This window comes from Cyanistes caeruleus, chromosome 2, assembly GCF_971803275.1.
Source record: "Cyanistes caeruleus chromosome 2, bCyaCae1.hap1.1, whole genome shotgun sequence".
Taxonomy (NCBI): Eukaryota; Metazoa; Chordata; class Aves; order Passeriformes; family Paridae; genus Cyanistes; species Cyanistes caeruleus.
The window spans coordinates 41,570,883-41,592,798 of NC_141702.1; the positions used below are offsets into that span (position 1 = coordinate 41,570,883).

General features: G+C 37.9%; 1 protein-coding gene across 3 annotated transcripts in view; it reads left to right on the top strand.

Annotated features, from left to right (window-relative positions):
• The first annotated feature begins 520 nt into the window (after positions 1-520).
• GRIK2 (glutamate ionotropic receptor kainate type subunit 2) overlaps positions 521-21,916 on the top strand; it is a 353,896-nt gene continuing 332,500 nt past the window's right edge. For all 3 annotated transcript variants that reach the window (XM_086876642.1, XM_086876641.1, XM_086876643.1), the window contains exon 1: positions 521-718. In XM_086876642.1, coding sequence (XP_086732768.1) covers positions 607-718 — 112 coding nt within the window. In that variant the 5' untranslated portion in view covers positions 521-606. The remainder of the gene's footprint in view (positions 719-21,916) is intronic.

The following is a 21,916-nucleotide window of genomic DNA, read 5'->3' on the forward strand; positions in this document are numbered from 1 at the left end:
ATAATAAGAAGCATGTAAATAAAACCGAGCTGGTTTTGTTTTTATTTTTTTTTCCTCCGACAAAGCTGGGCGATCAGATCGGTTGCATAATAGAAATCGGGAGGGCTGTCTGGCAGGCAGCTTTAAGCAGAGAAGAGCTATCTCAATTTCTCTCACTTAATCTTGGCTTCGCGTCAGAAGCTGTGCAGCAGTGCAGTAGAATGGGAGCACGGCAAAAGCTTCGCCAGTGAAACGGCGTGTGCTCGCTATGTGGCGGTACCTCAGCGATTTCTCGAGCTGGATTACCTATTGATTTTCCTCCTTTCTCGCCTCCCAGGTTTACTCGGCTGGACACTGTGTGTGTTTGGATTTCACAAGGATTCTCCCCCGACTAACATGGATGTCCCACCATTCCTTGCAGTTGAAGGTTGCTCCTTGGCGCAGTGAATGAAGAACATGCAGGGATTGCTAATAGGTTTGGGAAGCGTAGACTCTCTGCTCTCTCTGTGACCATGCCGTGATCGTGTCTGAGGGCCATCAGTTTACGTATCCTCATTCTCACCCTACCGGGAAACCTGACGGCTTAGAAGGGGGAAGTAAGGCAGCGCGTGTGTGCATAGAAACATCATGAAGATTTCCCATATCGTAACTAATTCAGTCATCAGATGCACGATTAGACTCCTTCTCTGCTTACTGTGGATTGGATATTCTCAAGGAACCACACATGTATTAAGATTTGGTAAGATTTCCCGACACTTTCTTCATTGTGTGTTTAAGCCTGAATGTGATGATATACGTAGGATTGACTCAGAAGGGGATGCTGGGGGAGAGCTGGGACGTGCTACTGGAGTCGGGTAGCGAAGTCCCTCTTTATTTGGCATCCGGAGGGATGAATTGCTGTGTGATTTTTTTTATTTTTTTTTTTTTTCCTGTCGCTGCTGCTCATTGTAGCCGTAGTAACGGCACGATGGTGATGATAATTATAATAACAATAGAAAAAAGACTGGCAAACGCGGTTGCCTAAGGCTCTGCGCAGCTTGCGTGGCTTCCTCGTAATTGTTTCCATTCTTTTGCTTTATTGTTTCCACAGTAGGGGAAAGCATGGCTAATACGGTGCTTGATCAGTAAAAAACCTGTCAAGTAGTTGTTAAGTTTCGGCCGCCCGTCTCTGATCCCCCCCGAGCCGATCCCGTGCGGGCGTAACGCTGTGATTTGAGACCTTTGAGCTGATTCCCCTTGAAGTATCTGTCTGTTTGCTTGACACTTGAGTGGCGTTTAGGGTTAGAGAAGAGATGATTTATGTCTTGAGCAGTGCCCCGGGAAGAGCTTTTGCGGTACCTTTCAGAAGAACAGCTTTTCTATGCGAGGAAAGTTGTAGGAGTTCCTCCCTCTCCCGGGGAGAAAAAAAAAAAAAGGAAAAAAAAAAAAAAAGCAGATTAGAATGACATTTCAGGAACAGAGAAGTTTCACGGTTTAAAGGCTATCCCAGCTGAACCAGGGCACTAACCTTAAGAGCTCTGCTCTAAGAGCGTGCGTGTCCGTGTGTCTAAGAAAGCAAGTGAGGGAACAAATTCCAGCCGCTGCATCTCCTAAGGAAGTTTTGCAGTGAGAAAGGGCAGGACGGAAAGTTCTGAAAGCGGGTCCGAAGTGGTCTGTGCGGCCGGGGATGTCCTTCGGTGCTAGTCCGGGGCGAGCTACGATGGGAGCCCCGCATCAGCCTCCTCCTGGTCGCCCGGATACCGCGGGGGAGCCGCCGTGGGGGGCGGCCAGGAAGGGACAGGCTGAAAAATTCTCCCCCATGCAAGAGGCATCCTCTGTGCCTGCCGACAGCACGGGTGGAGGGAGGAAGAGCGGGTCTCCCGCATTCACGCTGTCCCTGATAAACTGTGGCAGCCCTGCATCCATTTCTGTGGGGCAGAGAAATCTCTTGCCTTTGCCTGGGAATAATGCCTTGGTTTGTATCTATTTTAGTTTAAATCAGCACCCCCGCACAGACTTTTATATGGAGGGGAAGGTGAGTAATGATTAAAAAGTCACCAGGCTGTTACCAATCTCCTGTGCTGAATTCCTAGCAGCACTTTTTTCTGCTTCCATCTGGTCTAAAGGTGGTGCTTAAGGCACGTTGCTCTTAGCAACCGTCCTCTGGAATGTCTGTTTCTTTGGACATGGCTAAAGGGGCCCGTATATCATTGTGGGGTCTATTTTGCAATCAGTCTGATCCATAATCATGGCCGTGAATTTAGTGCTGGGATGCCTGTAATCTGGCACTGGCCGGCTGTCTGTCTCTCCACGGGCGCTGAGAGTCTGTCTCTAGTAGGATCCTGAGTTACTTTCAGGTACAGCTACGTAAACAAACGTCTTCCTGGTCACAGCACTAGCAGGAGGTGGACTTTCCTTCTTTAGAAAGGCATTCCCTCTGAATTGTTAGTCCAGTGTACCTCTAGAGACAGCCCTAGAGAGCAGCGGTTTGGCGAGTGTTAGAGCAATAAATAGTTCCGAGGCTGAAAGGGGATGCGGCGGGTCTCTGTTACCCAGTGACATGGTGGTGCATGAGTATGTTTCACTGAGCTAACTTCCCTTCCCAGCTGCATCCTGGTCACACAGCTGGCCAACGAGTTGTGCTCGCTCCACTGTTTGTAGCAGTGAAGTAGAAATCTCTTTCTGCATCTCTGCCTGCTTTTACCTGTCTTTGAAAAAAATTGTCGACAAAACATCACTGATCGTTAGAAATAGGTAGGGAACAGTTGCTAAGTTGTTTTTTTTTTTTTTGTTGTGTAGAATGTTAAACATGAAAAGAGCAGGAAGACTTTTGCCCTGCTCATCCGGGCCTGCTGCATATCTGTTTTAAAGGAGTCTGGGTTTGACTTAGTTCAGACTAAATCACTCTCTCTTTGACCACGAGAGAACTTCCACGCCTTCCCCAAGGGCTGACATCTCTGTGTAAGGCGTAGCAGGCTGGAGGGAGGGAGCAGGGATTGAGCTGTGGAAAAGCTTTTATTATTTCTGAGGGGGAATCCCCCACCGCCTTCTCCGGGTTCCCGTGCTATTGGTCCCTTCGGGATGTCCTTGCGACCAGGAGTACGGGATGCCGTGGAGTCCTTCCCGAGGAGAAGCGAGCTGAGGAGATTCCCTCCAGAAGGCAGCCTGCCAGCCCCCGCTCTTCTTCCTCAGCCAGCAGCGCTATGGCAACAGGGGAGAGCTTAAAGCCTGCCAGAGCTGCAGCCCCCTCATTCCTCCTGTGCAAATTAGCCACCATGGATTCGCATTGTCCTTCCCACGGCTCCTCTCATTGTTGGGACTAGCCAGCATGTCCTTTCTCTCTCTCTCTAAAGCTACCTTATAGCAACCACAGAGGGAAGTCGAACCGCCTGGGTTATCTGTCAGATTCGGGAGGTTATTTCTGTCTGTACCTTACGGAGCAAACACAGAGAGGCCGGTGCGATGACACCGTTCCCACCCCAGCGACACTTGCTTAGGCATCTGGACACCTGCCTGTTGCTGCTGCTGGAGTTTTGGGCAACGTGGTACCCGGGCATCACACCGGGCGCCCTTCCTGAATGGCACATTGCTTCACAGGGCACCAAGCTCCCTCCCTTGCTCCTTCTGAACAGTTTCCCACAAGCCAGCCCAGGGAACGCTGAAGGTGAGGTTTGTGTACACGGTACTCGAGGGTGTCAAATGGGAACAGCCCTAAACCACTGACGCGGATAAAAGGATAGGTGCCACCTTGACAAGGGAGAAAAGCAGCAGCCTAGTATTTGTCTCTCCTCCGTGCTAAATGTGATGGAAACCTTTTCCTTATCACTTGGCACCGAACAAAAGCCAAAGCACGTAACCGCTGGCACATCCTTTACGCTGTCGGGGATCACATTTCGCAGCTTTCCGATTCACTGCTCCTGTGTAAACTCAGACCCATGGCAGCGGCTCCCGAGAAACTCCAGGATCCAGAGCCCTACCGATCTGCCCCTCTGCCCACGACGGCTGGGCACGTAGGGCTGCCTTTCTTAGGTCTGCCTTCACTCCTGAAGACATCTCAAGACCTTGTCCCCGAAATGCTGAATTAGTAAGCTATTAAGACCTGTAAAACGCCTGTAATTGCTCACCCGTGCTTTAAGAAACCCACCCCAAGGCGGGTCTTGTCTTGCTCAAGGCAGTAAGAGCCTGGGCTATTTAAACAGCCTTTTCTTTCCCCCACCTACTACTACTATATGGAGTTTGATTGTCAGTGCTTTGAAGTCTGGAGCTCTCTAAAATGCCCTCTTTCATTTAAACTGCTCGTTTCCGGCCTAGTCTCTACTGCTGTGAGCAATTCCTCTTTCCTACAGCAAAGGTGTGAAGAGAGACCTGTGATGGGAAGGTGAAAGAGGTTTGGCCACTGTATTTGCTCTCATTATTCCTGGAAATGTGGTGAAAGACTAAAGATCTTCGCTGCAGGGTGCTCAATTGCCTGATAAGTTTTAACCCACTTTGTGTGATGTTTTATTTTCTTCAGGACATCCAAGAAGGGTAAAGACAAGTAGAGGAATATACCTGTAGTTTTGACTTTTTGGCCCTTTGGAGTTGCCTGACTTGAAGCAGATGAGAGAGGGAGCTGAATGTTTTGTGTTACAATGAACTATAAAGGAAGGGTGTGTGCACACATGTGGCTTCTTCCAGCTTGAAAGCAAGAGAAAGTCAAGAGAGAGATAGTAAAAACTTTTCAAGGGAAAAAGGAGGAGTTTTGAACTCTCACCAGAAGTATTTCTTACTACTGACTATTTTTTTTTTCTAAAATTCCACCTCACCAAGTCCTCATGAAGCCTAGCACTTTCCTGTTGCCCTACATAAAATAATAATCATATCAAATGAAACATTATAAAATCATTTACTCTTTGTGATTTTTCAACTCTTTTGCGGGAACCCCACGAGGGGAATTGCTAGACGCTTGAGTCTTCCTCTGAACATTTAGCATGGGTTTTAGCTGAGCTCCTTTGTCTCAGACTGAGTTTATCTCCATATAATTGTTTTTATGAGCTCGAGTGTGGCAAAACCAGAGAACAGGCTGGCTCATTGCATCCACTGCCCGTGGAGGTGACAGTGGGTGTCAAAACACATGGTTCTGGGATTCAGGAGACCACTTTAAAATTGTAGCAATTAAAACCAGTGAAGTCATGGCACAGCAGTGGGAGCTAGCTCTGTACAGATGTGTATGAGACGAGGTCAAGTGAAAAATACCTGCTGGGTAATCGAGTGGAGTTTTCTTATGGGATTTGCATTAACCCTCCTGGATGCGTGCTTTCTTTCCTTTGGATTTTGCGTTGACATCCTTTTCGTGGGAGGAGATCAGGTTTCTGCCTCTATCTGAGAGAAACAAAAGACTGTACATATCTTGTTTGAGTGGGGAAGGCAGCCTGCCTTCAGATCATGAGAGTGATGAAAAGCTGCAAGCCAAACTCCTGTGGCAGCCCTCGGGGGCTCCGTGTCTTGGCAAGTCCAGCATTCAGAGCCAGTGAAAAATTTACTGCCAGCCAAGGAGAAGCTTTCAATATCTGTTAACATCCTCACGAAGAGGAGTTCAAAATCAGTCTTATAAACAACAACAGAAATCTTTGAAAGAAGAGTGAGGTTAAGAGCCTCGGGAAGGCAGCAAGGAGGTGAGAAGCATTGTTATTGACTGGTCTAGATTAAACAGCACAGAGAAAGATTTCAATTTGATAGCGTCACAACCCTTCCTGTTTTTCTTTGCTGCTTCTGCTGACAATTTTGTAAGGTAATTAAATTGGCTGATTGAAGTCACAGTGGTCATGGGGCGATAAAGACCGTTTGGATTTAATGGAATTTAGAAACAACGGTGCACTGCACACAACTCTTACAGAACGAGAATTTTAATGACTCATTCAGGGTGCTGACTACATAGAATGTCCTGGATGAGTTTAATTGAAAGGGCAAAGCTGATTAGCTGTATACAGTCTTTATTGCACTAGATAGGGGAATTAGACTTATCCTTTTAAAAGACTCATTATTGCATTATCAAGATTTAATGTAGGTTAAGAAAGCTTTCATCCGTGTGGGCTTTCTGGAATATCCCCAGATCCTTTCACTCAGTGTTTGGAACACCAATAGTCCCATAAAATGATTTTCACACAATTGCCTGATAGCTTGTATTCTTACTGACTGCTTATTCTTACTGATAACTTGCTTCTTACTGACTGCTACTTGTCCTTTGAAGAGGTGCAATGTTCAAGTAATACCACCAGTTTAATTGTGGTTGCTGAAAGAAATTATTTCTGCCACCAGAGATAAGAAACTAGAGAAAAGGAGACTTTTCTCAAACTCAAATATTAGAGTTAAATTTTATTAGTTTAGTTTTGGGTTTTTTCCCATTTATTTATGTATTTATTTTATACCAGAGAAAATCCCCTCAATTTAGGAAAAAAAACCAAACCAAACATTTTGTACTCATTGTAAATAAAGTAGATCTTTGTCCTCTACTTAATGTGTTTACACTTGTCTGCTTCTGAGTTTTAACCTTCATCCTCTTTAATCTCTTTCCGAGGAACAATTACTAGAAGGTATGTCAATAATGCAAAAGAGAAAATAGAGGGTGCCTTATTTCCATACTCCCCAATCTGCAAGGCAAATTAATTTTTCCTGAATAAGCCTTTTATAGTGTTATGCTGTAATGTATGTTGGAAGATTAGATTAAACAGCATGATAACATAATGACATAATGTCATTATGCTGTCACATCTGAATTGGAATATGGAGAATCAAAGATCACTGTCATATTAATACTTATAATTTTGTGCATGTCCCGTGCCATCCATGCTGTGCTCCCCCCTTTCTTCTTCTCACTCCCACCCCATTTCCCACCTGAGTCCTTCTTTCCTTCATTATACAATAATAACTGTCTTGGGCACCTTCAATTTAAGCAGCCAAAGCTCTCAGTAATGCAAAGAATACAGAATAGACATGTGATGATCATTATTCCAATACTGGAGCTCAGCCAGATTTGGATAAAACAGGTAGTATAGTAGTGCTATGTAAAACACTTAGCAAACTCAAAAACATTATCTAAATTTAAATTAAAGGCACTTTTTAATGAATTAAAACCACCATGCTTTTTTCTTTCCTTTAGGCAAAAGTTAGAATTGATAAATGGGTGCAATGCTCAAGTCAAGACTGCTCTTTTTACTTTGCTGCAAAGTTATACTTGCACCAAAATTTGCAAGTGACTTGGATCAGTCATGATTCAGATTTCCTTGAACATTATTCTTCTAATCCAAAATGCTATTGAGACACAGTAACTCTTCTAGGAATGTGTTTGGTAGGTTGCCTTGAAATGAAATACACATTTTCAGATAACATATTTTTTTAAAGTGTTTCCATTTCCAGGTGTTTCTGCCTGGGGCATAGAAAAAGAGGTTCCCTGCTGGTATTGTGAGTGGAGGCTAAGGTAGGAATAGTTTAAACACAGCTACACTGTAGAGTTTAGATCACAAAGTTTGTTCTTAGTTCACAGTAAACTCTTTTTGTTATCCATGCATTAGAAGGTAAATTATTTTATGGGTGTTGGAAACTTCAATTTTTGGATGCATTAAAGCACATTAACTGAAAGTGTGTTTTATTATATTAGTATTTCCACTCACACACTCTTTGAAACCTAATTTTTTTCAAGAAAATATTTTTTTAGATTTAAAGTCAATTGAACTAGGAATGTTGAAAGCGTCTGTCAGTCTTCCACCATGAAAAAAACCTGTTAGAATCATTAACTCTTGTATAAGGCTTCATAGCTTACACAACAGTCCAGGGAGAGCTTTCCTACTTTCTGTCAGGAGCTGTTGTTTGGGAGACTTGATGTCCTTTTAAATTCAAATTATGATTACTTTTTTTTCCTTCTTCTTTTCTTCTATCTTTATATTTTACTGCGTGTCTCTGATGTTTACCAATTTAAAAAACATCTTATGTGATTTCAGTAAGTATAGCTAAAGGCTAGTATCATATTTTTGCAGACAAATGGAAAAATGTGGTTTCATGGATGGGCAGAATAATTTTGAAAGAAAAATATTTGGATCATTTTTTAAAAAATTTTTGTACCTTGATCCTCTATTTGGTTCCTCTCATTTTGTCATTTTCCTTATTTATTTTGAACTAGTGAAATGGAAAGTGATTACTTGTATGAAAGAAGAATGTATATTTGAATATTGTTTTTTTCTGGTCCATCTTGGAAAGTCTTTGTTTTTCCAACTTTCTGGGAATCCATGGAAAAACTAAAAAAATCTGGAAGTCCTCATTTCTGTCTTAAAACTAAACTCCCAGTCTAAGCCATGCCTTAGGGCTCCTTTGCAGCATTTGGAGAGTGAAAGAGGCAGAAGGATTAGACAAGGTTGACTTAAGCTGGATAATTCTTAGATGGTTTAAGTTAGGCTAGATGAACCATGTCCCCCATGGAATCAGCAACATGGAGAAGTCAGAGTAGACTTCTTTCAGAAGTCTCAGACAGTAGGGTTTTTTTGTTTTCTCCCCAGGATTTAGTGTCTATTACAACATATTGAACTCATTTTTTTTTTCAGATGGAAATTCAAAAGGGAAAGATTAATATATAAATGGGTCATCAGTCTCTTCCTGACATGAAAATACAAAAATGCTGAATCAGAGACTGCTCACTCATTCTGCTAAAAACTTGCCAGCAAGTGGGTGGTGCTTGTTTTCACAATAGATAATCATAGCTAGTCCTGTAAATAAGGATTTGTTTGTGAACACATATATTTGACTGATTACTTACACTACAGAAATTTATTGAATAAAGCTTATCAAGCTCGTTTCAAAAGGTGCAGAAATATTTCACTCTGAAAGACTGTGCCGTCTCCATACATAGCTCTTTATGTATGTCCAGTACAACATTTCAAATTCTCACATTTCTCTGAATATAGAAATAGCTAGTACTTTAAAATGGTTTTTGTCCTAGAGTAACTGATACTGAATGTAAAACAATTTTCTTAAAAAAAAAGCACATATACATGATTAGGTAATAATATGAGTAAATTTATTAAGGATTAGTTTATTATTGAACTTGCCATCCATTTGGGCTTTTGTCCTTCCCTAGGAGCTAAATATATACCAGCTATTTCAATCAGCTCAAGAGCTAAACATATGTCAGCTATATCAATCAACTCGCATTTATGCTGTTATTTAGAAGTTGCACAATTAGGACATGATTTACCAAAGAGTCCATAATTAAAATAATTACACTAGTAAGCATGAAACATTTATAAGAAAATCTGAGTCTCATAGCTCACAACTGTAAAATTTGACTTTCACTTTTTTAAGCATGTAAGCAAATATTTTCAGTCCTGTCCCAACTGTTCACAATGCAAAACTTCAATGAAACCAGTTATTTTACCTGGAAACCAATGAATTCTTCTATTTCTACCTATATTTTTAGTGTGAGTGCTTGATCACCAGTCAATACCAACTACTGGGATTGTCAGAGATGTAAAGTCCTTGGGAGTCTAGGGCTAAGCTGATTTATGATGGTGTGTTTTTATCTTTGCACCATGGATGATAGGAAACTATGTAGTTTCTTATATGTAGTGATTCAAAACTACAATGCATGGATCAAAAATTGGAATAAGATGACTTGCACTATGCCTTAGGTGTGACCATCCTCTCACTTTCTGCTTGGTTCTGTGGGTTATGTATGAAGTGAAATAATCACCAAAGCTGTAAGCTGTAGCCTGCTGTTTGGAAAAAGAGTGGCTTTCATTTTTCTAATGCTGAAATGAAGTAATTGTGTTAAAGTTCATGCGTATTTGCCGGTTTATCCTAGGCACAGCCATTGCCTGAATGAACTGGTGATATTCTTCCTAAGCTGATCAGGTCTACAGTGATGTTGAATACAATGCTCTTCAAGTCAAACCACTTGTACTGGTTGCCATTAGCAAAGATGCTAATTATACAACCTGTCTCTCCTTGAAATTTTTTCCCCCAATTATCTTTTAAAGTCACACTACTGTTTTTCACACCTACATTTATTGTTCACTTATTGACCTTAACAATATGGAGTCATGTACTATAAAACTAATTCAACATGATAAAACTAATTTGACTAATTATATGTTTTCATTTTTTGATTTTTTTTAACTTGAAAATGGTATTCTCCTGTTCCGTAGTAGCAGAACAACTTGTTTTACTGATCAAATGCTGTAACACAGTCAGAAACATTGTACTATGTAGAAATATAGTTCTATATTATATATATATAAATAATATATAAAAATATATATAAATAATATTTATAAATATATATAATATATAAAAATATATAATATATAACATATAATTAATAATTATATACAATATATAATATAATATATATAATATATATAAATATTTCTAAATATTATATATCTATAATATTTAGAAAATATTTTCTAAAGCAATACCTTCATTGATATTTCCAACATTTATCCTACAAGGCAACAAATCTTTAAAATAAGTTCAATGTTACTTATTCATTATGAATTTTGGGAAAAAGTTACTTTAGGAAAATTAAAAATACACAAAATACTCTAAAACAGTGGAATTAATTTTCTTTTAAAATGCTTAATCATAATGTTTTTTTGCTTTACAAAAATTAATGGGAATATGGAATATATTTATGGGAATATGTATGTTCACATTTTATGCATTTTAATAGCAAATATTTGTTTAAAAAGTCATGTAGAACTTTTAATAAACTATCAGTTTGCATTTGAGTATTAAAGTTCATCATTCTTGTTTCGTATTGTGCCACTTAAGGACTGATATCAGGACTGAGCCCTAGGAAATCTAACTTGTAACCACTTTGCTTATCAGATTTCTACTGTTCAACAATGTTTACAGTTTTCATGGATGTTATACTAACAAAGTTGGGGTTTTTTATTCAAATGATAAGAAGACCTTACCCCAGCCACCTTTTCAAGTTAATGATTATGCATTTTGAAAAAGTATTTATGTATTGCTTAGAAATACCAAATTTCCCTGGTGTTTTGAGGCACCCATTTATGCTTCTAGTCTGTGCAGCAATGAAAAATTGATGTTTCACTTCTCTGAAGCTGATTTTTGAAAATATTACTGTGCAAAATTAAAATGCAAGGCCGTAGGTGATTGGTCATAGCTAATTTGAGGGCGAATTTGAAACTCTTGTTTTTAAAAGAAAATGTCAAGTACTGAGGGAGTACGTCTTGCTGATTTTTAATGACTGGGCTTTTGAACCCAGCCCATTCTGGAAGTTAAGATTTTTGGTGCTTGCCTTCATACCTTGAGGTGCTGATCTATTTCAGCCAATGAACTACTTGGACATGCTCCCAGATACTCCTGACAACACTGTTCTCTTCAGTTTGTTGAAAGAAAAAAAGTTGATAAGCAGGATGGAAGTGGTTTGAGAAAAATAATGCAGGTGAATTCAAGGCCATCAGTGTTGAACAAATAACAGGAAAGGAATTGAAAAGGGTTAATGGAAAAAACACTGTTTGCCTAAAAAGGCCATATACAACTCTGCAAATAGTAAGATTTTTGTTTCTGTCTAGTCAAAATCAAACATATAGATAACATCTGACAAAATGATCCAATAATTCAACAAAACAAGCATAGCTTTATTTTTTTTTAGATCAAGAATTTGCTCAGTTAAATCCCTTTGCTTGTTATTGAATATGATGGTTACATAAAGAGCAAAAACAGTTAAATAATCTGTTTTTGCCTCGATTTGATCTTTTCTTAGCCTTGAAGGAAGCATGCATGGGTTCAGTTCAGAAGTGGTAAGCTCTGTGCATACCTCATCTGTAAGAAACTGAGGGAAGAAAATGGAAATTTGTGAAAGATACATGTGACTTCCTTCCAGTAATGCTATATGTATTTGTTTGGATGTCCTTGAGAAGGAAAGACTATAAAACATGAGTGTTATTAAGGCTTATCTCTTCAGATCTCAGCAGACTCTATCATTCACGTCATTCAATATGCCTGCAGAAACTCACTGCGTGACTGTGATACAGCTAAGAAAAATGTGTTCAAAAATGCATTAAATCAGATTTCCTAATGTCTTCTCAAACCTGCCTAAACAATGAAAAGTCACATTTAAAGATCAAATCAACATTAATCAGAGTATATTCAGTCTTATCCATTTGCGACCTTTTGTGTCTAGACATTGGAGATTTCAAATTGAGCGGTAGATTTGTATCGTGCTGTGATCATCGATGTTCATTCAGCACAACTTTTGTTGTAACTTAAGGTAGGACTGTACCCTATTCTCAGATAAGGAGTGTGGCATACTTTTCAGAGTGTTTTCCACTCTTTCCATTCATGGGAAGATGCTTGAGTTGGATAAAGCTGTTGTATTTAGCTGTCATGTGGCCGCAGGCACTCTGTTCACAATGATTTCCTTTTTTGTCCTTACTGTCATCTTCTAGTTTATAAGAGAGCTGTAAGACATATTTTTGGAAGCCTTCTCCACTTTGTTTCTACAGACAACTGCTGCTCTACTCACCAGAACCCATCTGACGGTTATAACGATAGAAAATTAGAAGCTCTTTGTCTTCTACTCCACTGTGGGTATATGTTTTAAAAAGCCAACAGCAATATTTTCACTAATCCATACTAATAATTGATAATTGTACTTTTGATGATAAGTCCCTTTACTTATTTTTGGCAATAATTTGAATGTCACAAAGTGTTCTTTGTGACTTGAACAAAGGAACTAGGCAACAATCCTTTTACAAGTACAGCCCTGTGTGAATGTGCACACACACACCTTTTTTTGCTGTGGTGACCCAAATGCAGACAAAAAAGTGGGAGTATGTTTCCTTTGCTGGAGCTGTTGTTAACGTAAACCAGGAGAGGTGCCTGAGGGTGCATCAGGGGTCTGTGATGGAAGGACTCATAATGATTATCCATCTGGTTCCTGACAACTAGTGTGAGCCTGGGATAGCAAAGAGCTGTGAAGGTGGCAGAATCTGTTCTCACAGGGTGTGATCTTCATGACTATTTTCAAAGTGGTCGTGAAAACAAAAAAAATTCAAGCAAGAAACCACAAAATTTAGCAAAGAGCCCACAAACTCAAGCATATTTATAACAGGAAAAAAAAAAGAGAGAACACTAGAATTTTCTACCCTAAAAAAGATAAACTAAATTCTGTGAATGAAGCTGTGGATGTATACATGCTCCTACCCACAACACTCCACTGCAAATTCTAAAAATGTAAAAGTGGTACTTGTTAAGACATCAACTCTGTTTGCCAGGGACCAATGTTCTTGGTATAAGGGAAATCTTTATTTATAGAGGATTTAGCTGTGTGAGACCCACAATAACTTCCTTTTACCACACTTTTGAGAGGAGGTAATTATGGCAATGTTTCAGGGTTCAGCTAGCAGTGCTGTAAATCAGTGGAGCCCACTGAAGTCCATTTCTGCTACAGTTTAATCTCTTATATTAAAGCTACAGTACTGCAACAAACCTCTAGGTAAATTTTCTGAGTCTCAGCTTTAAGGAGCCATGATATGCTGAGCTTTTAGTTCTTCGCTGATCAATTAGGGGAACTCCTGAGGAGTCAGAAGAGTTTCTATTACTTCTGTATTTGACTTCCCTGTTTCATCAGGTACATTTTCTACAAAAGCTTACCCACATGGATAATAGTGCACGAATATAGTTAGTAGGCACAAAGCCAGAAGAGATTTTTATTCCATGAATCACCTGTTGAAGCATAATTTTAAAGACCAAGAAGCTGAAGGAGTAATGAAATACTAGTTTGTTTAGAGTTCATGTAGCTCTGATACTGAAGTAATAAATGGAAACTAATTTTGTGTATTTTGTGAGAAAATAAGCCCACTGATAACCAGAAAATATTTGCTTTGGTGACACTGTAAAGATAGTTGAGCTGCTAAGCAAAGCGAGAGGAAAACTGGAAAAGGGTTAGTCTAGGTATTAATAAAATACGTTATGTATGATTGGTGAAGACTTCTTCATGCTGTTATACAAAATTTCAAAAGCATTTCTATCAGAGTTTGGAAGGAATAGAGATATGCTAAGATTTTCAGATGGTTGATGAGTTCTTAAATGTCATAAGAACAATATTTTGTAATTGCAGTGTTAGTGACCTGGAAATGCAGAGGATTTCAGTGATTTTGATTTTTCAAATATTTTTAGCCTGTGTTTCATAATTACTTCTCTATTTATTTTTTTTTTCAGTATTTTTAGAAATTAATTATTTTTCAATAGAATTTCATATTTTTAAGAGAACCAGTTAGGTTTGTTTGCCTCACAGGTAAAAGTTTTTTTAACTTCAGAACCAGTATTAATGTTAAAACTTCTATTAAAAGTGCTAACATATTTAAAAAAGAAAAACCAGCATTATCTTGATTACAGCATTATATATTTATAAAAGTTCTTTCAGTAGCAACCAAATATTTTCCTTTTGGTCTTATGGAAGCACTTTCAGTAGTACGAAGTGGAACAAAACTTTTCAAATAAACTCATGTTCCAGTTAAAAAATGTTTTAAATTATTATATGTTAAAAAAAAAGATTCATCAATCGTTACATTCACCAATATTCTCATTGACAACTGCAAAAAGACAAATGAGCTACTTTTCCATGATCATATTTCACTTCTACACTTCCACAACTTTTTCTGCTGCAGGGCTGAATGTCTTTGGTGGAATTCTGCTTTACCAAGTATTTACTTTGCCTTGTTCCATTACTATTCCATACTCTTCCTTGCCATATGACATCCTTTACTGTTATTTTAGCATTTATGTATAAGGAGTTAAAGACTTGAAGCTATCAAAGGAGATCTCCAGTGTAATTTAGTAAAATACTAAACAGAGTCCTGACAATTTTGCTTCTCTGAGGTTTGTGTCAGCAGTGAAGTGTATGGCCTCTGGGTATGAAGAGATGTGGAGGATGGTGTTTGTAGCTACACAAGCTACAATCTAACTTGGTAGCTTCTTGTCTTATTTCTCTCAAAAGATGCATGTGTTCAGCTGGGGTAAAAATGTGAAAAAATTTATAGGAAACTTGGAGTTGAGTGCTTTGATCTTATTTACTAAATCAACCAAACAAATAATTAAAAAAAAAAAAACAACCAAAACCCCAAACTATAAAACTCCTCAAAACCAAACTGTCTTTCCTTCTGGGTACCAATATAATTGTTTTAGAGACAGGAAATAATGATTTTAAGAGTGCAGAGCATGGTTTCATGCTATGCCTAAACACTGCTGCTGAGAAATGTTACCATGTCACAAGAAAAGAACTGTTTGCCATTGTTAGATCAGAATGATCAGGTAGATAGTTCTGATCATTACCTGGGTCAGAGAAAACTTATTATTCAAAGTAATCTCACAACTGCCCAGTAGCTGTTGATAGTTCAAAGCTCAGAAGGACAATCAGCTCACTGGTTATGTGGAATAGAGCTGTATTATTTTTTTCAGTATTTTAATGGAAAAATTATGAAGATGTTGATATTTTATTAAAGACATTGTTTTCCTGTACTTCAAGCAGTTGGAGTTTTCACCCGTAGACAAAGATTCTTCATGTGCCTGTTTTCTAGAACTATTTCCTTTGTACAAAAGAAAGAGCTGGAAGTATAACCATACATAAAACTGATGACACAATTATGAGATGATTCATTATAAATTAGTCTTAAGCAGCCTTGGTCAAGGATCTTGTGTTATCTGATTTATCTTTTCTTGAAATGGATCTCCCTTGACCTTGCCTTTTTGAGTGAATTCAACTCCAGTAATCAGAGAAATGTTGGTAATGACCAGACAAGCACAGGAGAGAGAATCTTCAATCATGTGAAAGCAAACCATTACTTTTAAAAGAACACAAATTTAAGTGAGTTCCATACCTAAATCCCTGCCTGTGGTTCTTGGGAATCTACCAATAGTTATGGGCAGTTATTTTTTTAGGATGTTGACAAATACTGAAATTTTATTAAATAACTGAAATAAAGTTATTTTTTAAAAAGAATGCTAGTCAGTCATGTGCACCAATTGGATTTTACATTAGTTTTTACAGGTACATCTGTTGGATTACAATGGGAAAGGCTGTGTTTTAGAACTGGGTGTCTCACTTCCATGTTGCTTCTCAAAACATTCTTAAATCCATCCTAATCCTGCTTAACAAAAATATTAAATATTCAGTTTCTTACAGTAGTGATATAAAATTCCTGCATGTACTTCGCAAAGTATTAGAATTGCATTTTTAACAGTTGTCATGGTAGGTCTTAGGATTCCATATGAAGTGATAGAGAAGAAAAAAGCCCACAAACAAAATTAAACCTTTTTTAAAACCTTTTTTAAAAAAATTCTAAGTCCTGTTTTTACTTATGGAAATAGTAGGTACATATTGTGTGGTGTCCCTTTGCTGTTTTTCCTTTAGGAGGAACTGCCTAGGGTGCACCTATTGGAATGCACAATATATACCCTTTGGTCTGATAAAAATGACAAATTTTTACCTCATTTTTTTAAAATTAATATCTGGCCAATAATCTTAGGTTTTGCTTAATGACCTTACATTTTGCATTTAAAAACTTTTGGCTTTTAAATGTGAGTAACCTTGGAATCTGTGGGGTTTTTTTTGTTTGTTTTTTGGGATTTATTTGCTTGTTTTGTTTTTTTTGGTTTTTTTGGTAAATCTTTGATAGGGTATTTTGTGTGTGCTTTGTTTGTTTGGGATTTTTGGATCCATAACAAAGTAATAATATTTTTTTATTAAGTGAAATTCTTTAAGTTTGATTTTGAGTCAACATTCAAAGGAATCTGTCAACAAGAATAAGGTATTTATTTTCTGATAAAACCAAATTATCCTCCCCAAATCTGGTTATAATCATTCTTCTTTTTTCAGTGTTTGCACAAATCATCTTTGATTCTTTTGCTGACTGCATTTTCCACACCTGCTATTTGTGCTTGGGCATGCACTTGGGGATGCAGTCACTCTGGATCATACATCATCTGATTTGTTTTTCTCTCTGAGAGGAGAGAACTCCTAAAATTTAATGTTTGACATTAATCCTTCCACATTTCTTCCATTATTTGGCTAATGAGACCAGTAGATATGACAGTAGTTGTTTTCACTGCTACTTTGTTATTGAAGCTTTTCTTCTTTCAGACTTGTCATATTGAATGTCTGATTGCTGGGAGATTGGTTTTCCATCACATTTTAACATGCTGTTGAAGTAACCTCGAAGGTGTCCAGGCTTCTTGCAGGGGATTTTATAGCTGGCTAAAGAGTTGTAAACAAAAAAGATTATCTATTAAGGAATCTAAGGGTTTGCTGGATTAATTGCTCACGTTATATTAAAGAGTCAGGAAATGTTAATAACGAGTTGAAATATGCATCTATAAGCAAATAGAATCTGGCAATAATTTATTTGATTTTGACCCAGGTTCAGGGCTTTATTGAATCCAGGATGATTCTGTGTGTTTGCAGGCTTGTCTTAGGAAAGTATACCCTACATGGCTGGATAACTGTGAAAAAAGCCAGTTCTGCAAATCTGCTGAATCTTGAATCTAAGGTGCCTTAATCAGATTACTTGAGACTTGTTAAATACCTATCCACTTAGAATTACAGCTTTCAATGACTTACAGACTGTAATGAAAGACTTCAATAGTACAGAAGTTAAATATTCACAGAAATAATGAAAATATTTTGCTTTACATCTTAACTTCACAATTTTGATTTGAAGCTTAATGCAATTTCTGGCTTCAGGAAAGATTCTGCAATTTCCTTGGCACATTTATGAGAATATATCCAAATAACATAATTGGTTTACAAGAAATCCCTGTGTTGTTCAATGCAAGTATTGTGGACCCTTTCACTCTGTATATGTTTCATAAAATAAATGTTATTTTGAAGCATATATATCAAATCAAACCAGATGGGTCTCGAAACAAAGCATATGGGCATGCATATGCCTAGAATGTTCTTTAGAATAAACCTCCTATGATCTGTGTTATAGAATTGTTGGGAAATGCTCTACTGGTGAAGTGACTGTTTTTGTCTTTTTAGATATCACTGGAAATAGAGATTTTTAGAAGAAAAATTTTACTTTTAAAACATAATATCAGTGGGTGCTGGGAACTTGCTCGCAATGTTTTCAGAAGTACTTTCAATAAAAGGTTTTCAGTGTAACTACAGACAGCACCATATGAACAGAACTTGTTTTTTTTTCCTGTTCTTAAGCTGGCTGAAATGTAGGCAGAAAAATACGAAGTATCTTCAAGCAGTAACTAAATAATGTACACATTTGTTTTCACTTGTGGAATGTGTTACTATTCTGTGACTATTTTTGGTTGTTTTCCTCTTGTCTTGATCTTGGAACACCTAAATGCCAACATCTCAATATGCACATACAGCAGCCTGAATAACTCATTTAACAATGAATTGAATTAGTCCTTATGTCTGAGACAAATCTCAGGAACAGATAATTTGGCAGAGTTCTTACCGTAAACATTTTTCATAACTAGATATACATTTTCAATAATTTATTTTTCAGTGGAAGTAAATGCTTTCAAATTAACATATTGCTTCTCTTAGAATTTGCTGGTGAATATCTGAAATATTCCAAAGGTGGAATTTCCATTTTGCTCTGTGACTGCTTTAAATAAAAGAATATTGCCATACAATTTTAAACCTTAAGAACTGAGAAATGAATAATAGCTCCTGGACTTCTGTTCTCTTTTTTGTTTTATATTCCATTTCCATTAATTTCTTTCTTCATTAATCCCACAGCTTTATCCATCCTTTGCAATTTCAAGCTAGAGAAAACAAATTAAGAAAAAAACTCCTGTTAATTGACTTTATTTGCTTTAATGCTGCTAGTCCATATTATCTGCTCTCTTAAATTGAGTTTGGGATTGCCAGCTTTAAGGGTATTACACTGCATTTTGGGATGCTGCCAGCATATCCTGAGTAAATATATTTAAATCAAAGCTAAGCTGCTTAAAATATTCATGTTATGCTCTTAGTATGGTTTAGAGGAATGTGAAACCATTTAAGACTTGCAAACCTGTTTTATGGCAAAAAATGCATTGGGCATATAGCCCAAATTGATAGTTACTGTTAACTTTGTTTAATGGTTTCATAGTTTTATTAGCAATCATGCATTCAGGGTCTATCTGATTTGAAATTTATGGCATAATGCAACTACACAAGTTATAGATATAAGGAAAAATACTTTTAACTGAAAACAGTTTTGAGAAAAGGAATATTCTGGGTAGATAAAATAATGCATGTTTGCTTTGAACAGTTAAATACATTTGTTTTATGCATTACATTTTTATGTATTGCAGGAAACTTTGAATAAAAGTCAGTGTGTTTTTAAATAGTAAGACAAAAGAGAAATATGATTGTACAAATATGGTATCGATCCTGTGAGAGAAGCAAACCCAGACATTTTAGTATTCCTGAGGCTAGCCAGCCTCATCTCAATCCTAGGAAAGGTGACAGCATGCCTCATCCTGGAGGTAATCTCCAAGAACATGGAAAACAAGAAGGTGATCAGGAGTAGTCAGGGTTAATTCATCAGAGCCAAATAATGCTTTGCCAAGCTGGCTGCCCTCTATGATGAGACAACTGCCTGGATGGCTGAGGGGAGAGCAGTGGATATTGCCCACCGGGACTTCAGCAAGGCTTTTGACATTGCTCTCATGGTATCCTCATAGGCAAACTCTGGAAGTCAATGGCAGATCCCAGAGGATTGTGATCAGTGGCACAGGGTTTATTTGGAGGCCTGTCACTAGTGCTGTCCCTCAACAGTGGCAGTATTGTTTAAATTGCTTATCCATGACTTGGACAAATACCTCCTGATTGCTACAGAATCCAGAAAAAGCAAATTATGTTTTGAGAGTTTTAAAACTCTGGATTTCCTACAGTGTACCTGTGTATGTCTCTGTTTACCAGTATGTCCGTCCATCTCATACAGCAAAAGGTGAAACTCTAAACCAAATGGTATGGGATAGGGATGTGTGGGGGAAGAAGACTTAATACCAAGCCCTGTCCAGTTCCTGAATTACCACTTCTTACAGGGAGCTTATAAGAAAGATGGGGAAAATTTTTTTAGTTGAGTGTCTTGCAATAGAACATGGAGTAGAGGTTTTAAGCTAAAAGAGGGTTGATTTAGATTAGATCTAAGGAAGAAGATTTTTACTGTGAGGGTGGTGAAACAGATTGCTTGGAGAGACAGGAGATGCTCTGTCTCTGGAAACATTCTAGGTCAGGACAGATGGGGCTCTGAGTAACTTGATCTGGTTGAAGATGCCCCTGCTCACTGCAGAGAGGTTAGACTAGGTAGTCTTTAAAGGTCCCTTCCAACCCAAACCATGATTCTATGATTCTTTTCAGGGAAAACCAACCCAGGGTAGATTATCCCATCTGGGGAAGGGAGAAGGGCTGACACAGACATTTTGATCCTAAGGCTGAAATGTGTATATTTGCAAATAGGGACATGTGTGCACATATAGGCATAACACTATTTTTGCTTCTCCAGTGTCTTGATGTAATCATATTTTATACTTTTGAATGAAATTTTGAATCTGTACTTTCACCTCTGTGTACAGATGTCACATACATACATGCATGCACACACATTACATACATACATGTGTCTGCAAACTGGAGTTTCTAGTCAGTACCTCATGTTAGCTTCTACAACCCATCTGTGGAGTGCTTTGATTCCTTTCTCTGCTCCCCTTCATTTTCAGCAAAATTCCTTTATAGCTGTCCTTTGAGTTCTGTAAATCCTCTGTATGCTTCCAGACTGATAGAAGATGGAGACTTTAACCTGCTCCCTATAAGGAAAGTATTGAATCTGCATGTCGGCCTCCCTAAACTATGTCTCTGAAAAATTACTATGTCATCCCATCAGCCACCCGTTAAGAACTACTAGGTTGCTGATCACAATCACCTAGTGGACTCCCTAAATTTTGCAAGGATTTTAGATATGGACTTTACCTTGAGTCTAGGCTCTGATAGCCCTACATGGATCTAACCCTTAGTTGTACCTAGCTTCCAAAATGAATTCACTGGGTTAGATTTCTGACCTCATCATACCTCTGTAATATCATTGCAGGCATGACAGCAGCACTGCTGTAAATCAAGGAAAAACTCACCCAGCCTTTTAAAAAGATGTTTCATTTCATTCACATTATGTTCATCTTTAAAACTACTTTTCAAATATAATCTTATTCTCTGGGTTACTGCATAGAAATGCTAAACAGTGTATATGGATGAAGTAGCCCAAACTGATGGCATCTAAAAATTTGATAAATTGCTGTTTCTAATGAATATGTGTGTATATATGTATTTAATGTACAAATTAGTATTTGTCTCTTGTTCAGCTAATTTCTAGTAAACACTTTTTCAATGATAGGGTAGAAAGAATCCACTTGCTCTGGATTGCTGGAATAGATACATTGTGAAGATATGCACAGCCACTACTTCTATTTGTAAAGAAGAAATGTCCTTGGAGGATAGGATACATGCTCTTTGTGTTAAGTCCTTTTGCTGCCATTGTGCTGTCAATACTCTTCTTTCTGTATATGTGTTCAGAGCATCACCCTTAAAAATAAACCAATGGAACATAGCCAGAATGTCCTCCTAGTAAATACTTCCTTATTGTTTCCTCTTTTTGGAATAAATCCTTGCCTTTTCACTTTCTGCTGTACTCACTAATTTTTTTTTTCTGCCAGGAAAAGGAAGAATTCTTCCAAAGTGAATGTTTTGAAGCAAATATCATTTAACAAAAGGAAATAATCTCCTTAGAACATTTCTGCTGAGTGTAATGGAATTGAAATAAGACATAGCAAAATCACATGATGGCTATGTGATAATTTCTGACTAATTCTGCTTTCATGTAAAGGTCTTCTGGCTTCAGTGAAAACTTAGGCAGAAAGACTTCTTGCACAGCCTTGAGTGGCCACCACTCCC